Source organism: Poecilia latipinna, unplaced genomic scaffold (genome assembly GCF_001443285.1).
Source record: "Poecilia latipinna isolate Pla-1442-1.1 unplaced genomic scaffold, P_latipinna-1.0 Scaffold83, whole genome shotgun sequence".
NCBI lineage: Eukaryota > Metazoa > Chordata > Actinopteri > Cyprinodontiformes > Poeciliidae > Poecilia > Poecilia latipinna.
In genome coordinates this window covers 562750-573826 of record NW_015112699.1, presented here as the reverse complement: position 1 = coordinate 573826, position 11077 = coordinate 562750, and the positions used below count along the sequence as shown (strand labels likewise).

Sequence of the window (11077 nt, the reverse complement as noted above, 5' to 3'; positions counted from 1 at the left end):
CTTGTTTTTTTTTTAATACTTTGCATGTCCCTTTGGAAAGTGTGAACAGTACAACAGCCAAATATTCAAGAAGCAGCGCTGTAAACTGGCCAAAACAATCTGTAGCTACTAGCACATCACACTTCATGCAAAAAAAAAAAAAAAAAAAGAAAAGAAAGCATTTGCTACTTTTTTTTTCCCTCACTGTACAAGTTAAACACAAAATAAAAGAATTTAAAAGTTAATTTACAAAACGGTAAATAAAAACACACTTACATGGAGCAGAGAAGAACAGAAAAAAAACCCACACACCATATAGAGTTCCCACTGTCCAGACAACAAGCTGTGCTCGCCAGCGCCCTCCGGGGGTCACTGAGGAGCAAACAGAGCCGAGGACGACCCGGGGTGAGGGAGTTTGCGTCCTTTACAAGGAGATGCCGCTTTGTTCCAAACGCATAAATGGCTCAACGTACAATACTCAGAATATACGCTTTCGCTTCAGGTAGGAGTCTGCGTAATGGCCGCCGAGGCCTTGGGAATGCTGGCCCACGTAGCCTCCCTCTGGGCTCGGCTCCGGAGACGGGATGAGCCGGGAAAAAACGCGCTTCTGGCTATTCATCGGGGTCTAGAAATAACAGAGGAAAATGGTAAAGAACAGCTTTTTTTTTATAAAACCAACACCTGTAAAGAAAAAACGGTTTGAGACCATCTGCCAATTACCTTCATAACGTTCCCTACGTCTGGAGGGTAGGGGGCGCTGTGGGTTCCTGGAGGCATTCCCACAGCCTGCAGACAAAAAAAAAACACGCATTTCTCACTTACCCTCACACTGCAATGTTAATCATTAAACACTGGCATCCTGTTATTAGCCTCATTCTTCACATCCAGGCACTGACAGGTGATCGATACTTCAAACAGAAACTGATCGGGTTTTGCTGGTTACCTTGTTGAGGTGGGTGGCAGGCGGGCTGCTGGCTTCTGGTCCTGAGCTGAAGTACGAGGAGAGGGGTGGGCTGCTTGGATCAGCGTAGTGGGGAAACCGCTCACTGTAGTCAGGTTGACGGGAAAACTGAAGAAATTCCAACAAAAAAAATAAATAAATAAATAAAATAAAAAACTGATGAATATGCTGAATTCACTTTTAATGAATGAAAAAAAAAAATGCCTTAGATTAGGTTGAAAAAGCTGAACACACACACACACTACCTGCTGACCAAATCCTGCCAAGGCTCCAACGCAGAGGTTCTCCTGCTGTTCGTACGAGTAGGCCAGAGCATCCTGAGGAGAAGCAGCAGATGGGCATCAGACCAAATTACATCATATAGACCCGTAATTGAGCAGCAATGTGCAGAAAGAACCACTAGTGGCCAAGCGACATCTATTCATGTCAAACTCAAACGAAGGGCAGGAAGAGGTGATCACCTGCTGTAGAGGAGGAGGATACTCGGGGCTGTAGGAGTCCTGGTAACGCAGGTTGTAGTTGGGCTGCATGTTGTGATGCGTGTGCTGGTTAGACACGTTGCTTAGTGTTGGCCGCTTCCTGTAGGGGTGAGGCCTGCTGCTCGCTGCTGCAGCGAAGGGAAACATGAGCCCAACGCGTATGGCTGACTGCTTGCCTTGCACATGAACATATTTAAATGAAAAAAAAAAATAAAATGAAATAAAATATGGCATCTCACCTGAAGGATAAACACTGGCATTGAGAAAGGCGCTCTGAGGAAAGTTCATCTCTTTAGGAAGATCCCCTAGCATCGATACCTAGCGGTGAGGAGAAGGGCTTTTGTTCAATTCTCGCACAATTAGACGAGAATTGAACAAAAAAAAAAAATATAAAAATCTACTTTGAAACATACTCCTTGTGCTGTGCGGCCATCTGCCCCCATCATGCCACCCATCAGGGGTAAGGAAATGCCTGGCAGGGAGGGAGAGGGAGTCTGAGGGAAGCCGCACACTGATGTGGGGGAATCCTGCTCCCTCATTAGGCCTCTGCCAAGAGACCCTGGCTTCAGAGAGGGCACAGCCTCCGTCTGCAGAGCCAGACCTGGGACCACACCGCCTGCAGCAATCAAAACAGACCAACCCCAATGAAGAGCTACTGGGATACATGCTAGCAAGAAGTTCTTATTGTTGTAAAACAACAGCATCTGGTGGAAGACATTTCCTCCTTTAGAAAACAAGCACATCAGCTTAAAGAAGGTCCCAAATACAAACAAAATCCTTCTGCATCACAGCTATCCCCTTCTTTGTTGTCCTATCACAAGATCACAGCAAATTACATTCAAGAAAAAGACTTAAAGGGTACGAATACATTGAAGCTACTCAGTATTGTTCCGCTATTGAATGCCGATTCCTGAAGTATGATTAGAACTGATTAATCAGGATATTTCAGCATTGGCAAACGCTAGAAGTGTGATGCATGAATAAGAGGATACAGATGTTTATAATCAGATGAAAAGCAAAAACATGTCATTAGTCGCTCAAGGAGCTCCGGCTGGAAGTGAAAGATGCCAAACCTTGAGGGAGCTCTCCAAGCAGATGGACTCCCTGCTGGACGGGCAGAGCAGCCAGAGGATTGTCCCCGATGAGTCCTGCCTGCTGGCCAAAAGGACAGACCAGTGTTACCACAGGGTCACCCAACATGGCTGCAGCACTCAGAGGAAAAACTGCAGACGCACAGCAACACACTAAAACCAGGTTTTACGTTCACTCACCAACTTCTCCCTCAAATATCAGCGTTTGACAGTCCAGGCGTATAATAGAGAAGCACACCCACAACATCACTCTTCCCGAGAGAGCTTACCGACCACGACAAATCTGTCCCTTTTTACCTAAAAAACGGCTGGAACCCATCAAGCTCCAGCCTCCACCTCACACACCATCATCACTCACACAAACCACAACAGGAATTTATATATTTTTTTTTTTTCTTCTCTTTACTGTGCAGCACCTGAGCCCAGAGAAGATGATTTCCCAGAAAGGCTTGCTAATGGCACAGAGGAGCAGAACAGAGAGGAGGAGGAGGGGTGAAGATGAATCAAACAGAAGATGAAGGAGCAAGAGGAGAGATGGCATCAGGGCGGAGGCCAAAAGGTAAGGGTACCTGCTGGGCTTTAGCTTGGTTCTGGAGGAGCAGCTGCAGCAGGGCCGCCGACAGGGCGGGGTTGGGCAGCAGTGGGATGGCAGGGGCCGCTCCGAGGAGACCTGCAAGTAAACACCATCAATAAACTGAAAATTAACCGATAAAGAGCTGAGGGGGAGGACAGCTTACCCTGTTTGTGTCCCTGTGACAAAACATTGAGCAGCATCTTGAGAGCAGCAGGGTTATTAAGGCTGGTGAGGATCTGCATGGTTGTGGGGTCAGGGAGGAGACCTTTACCCCTGTTCACAGCCTTGCAGGTAGGAAGAAGAAGAAAAACGATCAGGAAACAAAAAAACCAGAGGGGGAAAAAAAAAAAAAACTGACTGCACTGCGAAAAATCTCTTATAAGAATTTTGATTTATTGTTTGTCGTGATAAATTTCAGTTATTGATGTTAAGTAAAACAAAACTGACAATATGGTCAGACACTTTATTTTGATATTTTCTCCACAAACATCAGTAAATTTGAAAATATTAGATTAAATGCAGTTACTGAGCTCAGCTTGGTGAAATAAATCAAACGTTTTTTGTTTTTTTTTTTAAGAAAGCAGCATCCTGCAGCCCATTTCAGATGAGAATGATTTTTCAAGAATATTTTTGATGCTATGAATGCTGTGCCATGCAGTCACCATCCTGCAAAACTATTATCTAAAAATAAACTCTTAATTTTTTTTTTTTTGAATAGTCTTTGTTATCACAGTAGTACCGCAAGATATTGCGATAAAATCCTAAGTGCATATCAGTGATTCCTACGACTGACCATGTGGCCAGTGTACACAAATTTTCCCATAGTACCGTTGTCTGGGCAGCGATCAGTGCAGCCAGCATGCTTCTTCCAGGAGGGCCGGGGGCACAGAAGGACACCCTGATGTGCGTCCCGCCCAGCAGCCGGCCGTCTCCAAATCGCTGCGCCACCTCAGCCATCTCCGCAGTGGCGAACTCCAGCACGGCGAAACGCCGGAAACTCCCATCTTGCCCCTGAGCCAACTATGGAGAGAAAGTCCAAAGGTAAAACCAACCCGGAGATCTACTGCCAGCATATGGACTAATCATTTTGTGCCATTTATTGAACTGAATGACAGGTCAAACTCACAACAGACTCGTTTGAGCCGGTTCTTCATTATATCTTGAAAATCAGTCGCATATAAACAGATGTGACTGATTTATTACATTTACTTGAGTATTTTTACTATGCTGTAATTTATACTTTCACTTGCGTTTGGTTAAAACTTCATAACATTAACAAAAATAATAAAAAATAGTTTCTTTTCCCTCATTTTGTAGTCATGTTATTTAGGTACATTTTCAATTTGATCTTTAAAATGCCACAATTTCCACATAACTACATTTTGGTACGTCTAATGATGCAATTTTTTTTTTTTTCCGTATTCGAGTACAATTTTTGTTTACCACCAACCTGTGCATTGAAATCGTACTTTTGCACATACACTAATGTTTAGCTTTGAATTTATGTTTCTACTAAATGTTTCCACCTTTTTGTGATTAATTAAAAAAAGAGAGAGAGAGAATCATATGAAGGACACCAGCTGATCCTGTTGGTCTTTACCAGCAAACTCTGCCCTATCGCTATAGAAACCCAGGAACCACATAAAAACTAGGGCAACAGTGAAAGATGCTACAAGACCAAGCATAAAGGACAATATTAGAACAAATTAAAATTATTCCAACACCCTCAGGGTCAACTTGTCACAAGCATAGCCCTTTTCACTAAGCTTCCAAAACATATCACCTGACCTTGAAAACAAATATAATAGAACAATGAAACTTCAAAAGCATTTTTTCCCCCAAATCTGCTCATTATTGTTGTTGAGAGAAAAGGAGGAATAAGTTAATGAATTTATTATCTTGACGAGTAGCAGAGTGTTTGTGCGTCCTGAACCTGACCTGGCAGAAAACCGGAGAATGGGTGTCGGCCAAAGCGTTTCGGAGGTCCTGGGCGGTCAGGAGGCTCGGGGGCAGCCGGTCCACACACAGACACTTTGAGTGCAGCTGCGGGTATGTGAGCGAGCCCACTTCGGTCCAGTGGACGTAGAGCATGCGGGAGCCCAGCTGCTTCCCGAGCAGCTCCGACTTCGCTCTGGCCGCCGAGTCCTTCTTCATGTACTCCACGAAGCCGTAGCCTTTGGAGTGACCAGTAGAGGCGCTGTACACCAGGAAGCAGCGCTCCAGGTTGCCGAAAGGTCGCACCAGCTCCTCGAACTGCTGCTGGGTGAAGGCCCGGGGCAGGTTGGCGATGCACAGCAGGGCGTCGGTCGGCTGCAGCTGCACGGAGATCTCCCTTTCCCGCAGTATTATCTGGTGGAACTCCTTGATGGCGCACTGGGCCTGTTCACCGTTGAGGAGAGTCACAAATGCTGGGAGAGATGGGTGGGGAGAAAAGAAAAAAAACTGGGATTGATGTGTAAACCAAATAAAACACGTAAAAATCAGAAATAAAAACAAAGACGAAGCTATTCAAACACAGATTCAAGCTGCGAACCCCGCTGTTGACACCGTTTTCTCTTAAGCTTGTCAGATAAAAGACGACGCTGTTGGCAAAATGTCAGACGACACCGTCTCTTCTGCCAGAGCAACCTTACTGCTCTCAGCGAGACTGACAGCCGACTCAGTGTCAACGACAGCCACATCAGGACGTGAAAAGTTGTAGTTTTGTTGACCTTCACTTTATCCAAAGTGGCAGACTTCTGATATTGTGAAAATAAAATTTTAACGGCCTTGCAACAGCTTGGCAGCTACAGTGCAGTCACCATCTTCACCACTGCCATTCATTTCCCCCCCAATATTATTACTGTCAACCTTCTGGAGACATGGCTTTGCGACTGCAAAAAAAAACAAGTAAAAAGCAAGCATCTTTCCGTTTGTTTCATCAAAGTTCCTCTCTTCCTTGTTAGGGATGCAGCTCACACAGACACTGATAATGCAGCTTTATTTGAATTTATGACAAAGCAGAGGGAAAATCGTGACAAAGGGAGTTTATGGCTGCCATAATGATGACTTACTGGAACACACTGGGCATTTTAACCAAGGTTTTTATGTTCAAGTCGTTTGATTCTGAAGCCATTTCCCTCTGTGCCTTACTAGTTTTGATGCTCATCTTTAATACTGTAATCAAACTTTTTTTATACAGAGCACAATATAAACCTAAAGGCTGCGGTACATATAAAAACTAGACTTTTCAAACAAATTAAACACCACAGTGTGTAGAGGAAGGCAGTTAGTAGTACCTTAAATGTTTCTAAGGATAAGATATGAAAAGTTCTACTCCTACATAAAGCTTTTGGAAATAAAGAGACATTTAGTAATTTGATTCGACACAAAAACAAACTGGATCTGTGGTTCCCAAAGAATTTCACCTTTTGACCAACAAAATAAAAGTAGCATTATTGATAAAGGTCATATTTTATTACCTATCAATAAAATATATAATCTTGATCTATAACCAGGAATGTATATTAAAAATAATGAATAAGGCTTGACTGTTTTACAAATTTAAGTCCATTATCAAAATACAGAAAAGTATTTTTTTTTTTAAAAGTGTCTGGCTCAAGTCAACAGAAGCGCTACTGTTGGCAAGACACATTTCCCAAGAGCAGTTTGTGTGCATCATGTGAAGATAGAATAAAAGAAACAAAACAAAAAACACACCTGAGATGTCCAGATTACCACTAATGTAAAAAAAATAAAATAAAATAAAAAATACATGCATTTGGGTGAGGCATGTGGGAGATTCTGGGTCAATCAGAAGAAGGTTGAAACAAACGTCAAGCTTTTTGGTTAAAAACACTGTTTGGCAAACATGGCACTTCATCACCACTGAAGCATGGTAGTGGCAGAGTCATGTTCTGGAGGCACTAAGGAGGTAGAGAAGACACCCACAACTAATTGACAGTTTGCAAAACTCAGTTACTTGAGTTGACGTTGAACAGGGTCTCTTTATTTTGTCTGCACATTTTAAAACCAAAATATACTGGCCATGACTTCACTCATAGATGAATAAGAATAAACCTTAATCAATTTAACTTTTGAATGAATGTGAGAAATAAGGTTTTACTTTGGTTGAAAGTCACAGCTTTGAACCGCAGGCTACTTTTGACAAGAGAACTGATGGGTTTCTCAAATTTAAGAAGCCGTCCAGAACAGCAACAATATTTTTAAACTAAATATAGGCTGAACAATACTATATAATCAACAGTTGTGTGTAGGCATCTTTCTAATAGTTCATTCAGAAACATAATAGTCTTAGGTTTGTGTATCCAGCCCAGGTAAATTATCTTATTAAACGAATGAGGACATGCATTTTTAGCTAAATTTGCATCCATAACTGACGCTTATAATTTCAGAATCTGAATGCTTTATTAATCCAAGAGGGACATTACAGTCTTACGAATGCTCAGTCCAAGTCTGCATGTGAAAAATTAAATATGAGAAACAATACATGTAAGAGGGAAAAAAAAAAGATGCTCCCAAAACATTAAAACATAAAGGAAACGTAGCTAAAGATTAATAGGAGGCACAGTTTTGACCAAATTAAATTATTCTAACCCATCAACATTTGTAAGTTTTCTATAAGGTGCTTCAAAGTAAATTTATCACGAAACACTTCAAAATATCGCCAACAAACTATGATCAGCTGCACTACAGCAAACAGTTAAATATGAATGGATTATACTAGCGTTTGGATATTAGTTTGAGGGGTTTATTCACCAAAATAATAAGTTAAACCAACCTGTGCCCTTGTATTTGTCAACAAAGCAGTACTTCAGATCATAGTTTCCCAACAGATCATGGACCTCCTGTGAATAAACATTTACAGAACATAAAAAACATTAGAAAGAAGTGTCTTCAATAACAAAGCTTTACAAAAAATGAAACCTCAGTGGGGTTTTTTTCCTGTGAGAAGCACGCAGGCTGTGATACACGGGTTGAAGTGCTGAAATTGAGATTTTGAGCCTGACAATTAACTCTTTCACGTCCACAGTTAAACTAGTGCACCTGTGGAAAGAAAGGGGAGTGGAGGGGCAACTGCCTCATTGTTGAGGCAGAAATTCTGCATTGCTTTTGCCCATTCACAAACAAATACTGACGCTCTCTAGCATTTTCTGACTCGTTTTGTCTCTACGCCTTCCACCTTTTGTTACAGGACCCTCACATCTCGAACTCCCTGTGCTGCCCCCTCCCCCCCCCCACTGCCTGTGGACAATGGTACTGCCCGCAGGCCTACAGCTCCCCACGAGTCAGGCACGTTCCAAACTAAAAATAGATTTAAAAATACGACAAAACATCAATGACAGACTAAGACTGCTACGTGAAACAAGTAAAACACCCGTTTTACCTTGTCTTGTTAATTTGACCTGGGAAACCCCAAATATGAAAAGTTGCTAAGTTGGTGAAACAGGCCACAGATGACCACTTTTGCCCAAACAGCGATCTTATCACCGGGCATTTTGAAGTAAATTGCAGTCTTTTCAGACATGTCACTGTGTATATGACCCAATTACACTTTCAGAATAAATTTGATACTTTTTGGTCATAAGTAGACAGTCGCAGACTAAGCCTACACATTACGTCAGCAAAAGTTAATAGGCAGGGTTAAAAGGTTAGCAAGCTAACATTCGTAGCATGATAGGCATATTGGAGCTAGGTTAACGTTTAGTCAAACTGCTCATTAAAGCATGCAAAGTTTCACATTTACCTGATTAGTAACATCCGGTGGTAAATTTTTTATTATTATTTTCCTACGGTTGTAAAACTCCCGACGTGTTCTCTCCAAGCGGCTCTCAATATCTTCAGGGCTCAGTGGTATCAAATCCTCATCGACCCTTCGTTGACATTCTGGGCCCGATGTGGCGTCTTCTTCCACCGAAGCTAATTCGGGGTAACGTTGACGGTCACCGGCCATAAAGTTTTCTTTATCCGTAGCGAGGTCGTGATTTGCGCTAAATGGTCGAGAGACAAATGTGGCCCCGCTGTCTGCGCCTTCATCCGTGTCTGAGGTGGTGCTGAGAGACACGGCAGCCGCCATAGCCGGAGTTTGGTGGAGGTTTAATCGGGCTTGAAACTCGGTCAGATTTTGAGCAGTTTAAACAATACACACATGGACCCAGCGACGCTTCTCATTGGACGAGCGGGGAACGCATTCTCCATGACTACGACGCAACGTGCCGTGGGGGCGGGGCGACGCTTCCAACTAGCATACCACCTGTTATATAAGGTACTGTAGTTTCGTAGCAATTAAAAAAAACCCCGTTGCTTAAAAAAAAAAAGAGAGAACAAATCTGACATAGTGTTTATAATTACAAATCTGTCAATGTATCCACAGATAGGGTTAGTTTAGAAACCGAAGGGTGAAACTTAATACATGAGAATATTGTTGGAAAGTTTAATTATTTCTATTCAAAAATGTTTTATTGATCCCAGTCAGTTAAGATACAGATGTGATACTTAAATGCTATAAATAGTAATTACATGGAGATATAAGTCAAGTGTTATTTCTGTTTATTTTAATGCCTTATTATGGCTCATGAAACCCAAAAATCAACATTTTCAGAAAAGTAGAATGTTTTGAATATTGCTAATTTTGAAGCATCCCAAATAATTGTAACATAAAAAGTCAAAGAAGTTAGTTACATACTATGCATAGTATGTCTACTATAAAGTATAAAGTATGTCCTCTAAACTTCGTAGAGGCTCCTTTTGAATAAATTGTTGTAGTGTAATGTGGCAGGAGGTGATCAGTCTTCAAACCCAGGTTTAACTGGTTGGACTGGATAAGTGTAAGTCATGGATACCCATACTTCTATTCTTCCTAGGCAAAACTTTTCTCTTTTTTTCAGATGTTCAGGGGGCTTTGGTCTTATTCACAAATTATGATGAATGTTTCTGATAGCTTATCCTGCTTTTCCAAGCATTTATGTCTCTTTTCTTGTCCCTGTATGTCTAGTAAATTGCTCCTTTTCATGATCATTGTAAAAATCTTACCAGGAGACATGACTTTTCAAATAACTAAAGAAAGACTAATAACTAATTCCTTTTAAAATTATGTCATTTTAAATGGATATTAAAATAATAATCTCTCCAGTCTTTTACTACGTACTTTATCTTGTTTCTTTGTGTATTTGTTTGTTGATTAAATTTGAATATATACCAGTTTATTTTTTTCAAAAGCGTGAAGAAAACCATAAAATACATTTTTTGTGGCTCATGGCAGGTGGATGAACCGACAGACATTCACAAAGGACAACAAAAATCCTTCAATTAGTGGCTGAGAGTTCAGAAAGCTCCCACTGTTTCACCTCACAGGGTCGTACTGACCTGTTCCACAGCAGGAGAACCAGGTTAACACTACAGAGAAAAGTTTCTACTTTTTCCATTGTTTGAGACTGCAACTGGTTGCATTGAAAATGAATACCGCAATGCTGTGATGAAAAAGAGGAATGATAGATATCTTGTTTTTAACATAAAGTATTGTGTTTTGTTAAGGTTGTGTGCACTTTCCAACAGTACTGTCTTTATCCAAAGTGGGTTTTCCTTCACACAGATTGTAGTGGGATATCAATTCCTGAAAAGCAATGTAGAAGAAATCTGAAACTTCTTTCTTTTCATTTTAGAAGAATAGGACAAAAAAAATACTTCACACAGAGAAATGGCACGAAGGAACAATCCTGTGCCAGCACGGGACCTTGCAATCCAGAAAGGGTGCATTAAGGTGCTAAAATTATGCACTCAAGTATTAATTTTAAAGAACGGATGTTTTTTTTTTACCACAGTATTAGTAAAATAATGCCTGGTATCCCTTCAGTTTTGTTTCTTCAGTGCCACCTGAGCTATAGTCTTTTGCTTAGTAACGAACATGCATAATCGTTTCTGTCCTCATGTCCTTCAAATAAGAAAGTGAGTAACTAATTGCGCACATATTTTTCTGTATCAGGTGGGATTGTAA

At 41.3% G+C, this 11077-nt stretch overlaps 1 protein-coding gene across 4 annotated transcripts; it reads right to left on the bottom strand.

Annotated features, from left to right (window-relative positions):
- Positions 1–214: 214 nt before the first annotated feature.
- On the bottom strand, positions 215–9258 carry raver1 (ribonucleoprotein, PTB-binding 1). 4 transcript variants are annotated; one of them, XM_015020850.1, is made up of 15 exons: positions 8831–9258; positions 7865–7931; positions 5023–5492; positions 3913–4104; positions 3248–3368; positions 3080–3180; positions 2927–2962; positions 2493–2571; positions 1833–2035; positions 1659–1737; positions 1402–1547; positions 1177–1257; positions 923–1048; positions 700–765; positions 215–604 (listed from the first exon to the last, which is right to left on the bottom strand). In XM_015020850.1, exons 1-15 carry the CDS (start codon positions 9158–9160, stop codon positions 458–460), a joined length of 2244 nt encoding a protein of 747 aa, XP_014876336.1. In that variant the 5' UTR covers positions 9161–9258; the 3' UTR covers positions 215–457. The 4 variants fall into 4 exon arrangements, with proteins under 4 accessions (XP_014876336.1, XP_014876342.1, XP_014876349.1 ...); XM_015020856.1 differs by having other exon boundaries at positions 1186–1257; positions 8831–9254; XM_015020863.1 differs by lacking the exon at positions 2927–2962 and having other exon boundaries at positions 2493–2574; positions 8831–9257.
- Between the last annotated feature and the right edge of the window lie 1819 nt (positions 9259–11077).

Excerpts from the sequence above, each read along its gene's own strand:
- raver1 (XM_015020850.1), bottom strand. The coding sequence starts at position 9,160 with ATGGCGGCTGCCGTGTCTCTCAGCACCACCTCAGACACGGATGAAGGC. Across the intron at positions 7,932-8,830 it reads CACCGGATGTTACTAATCAG|GAGGTCCATGATCTGTTGGG; the intron begins GTAAATGTGAAA and ends GTTTATTCACAG. Across the intron at positions 3,369-3,912 it reads TGATCGCTGCCCAGACAACG|GCTGTGAACAGGGGTAAAGG; the intron begins GTACTATGGGAA and ends CCTACCTGCAAG.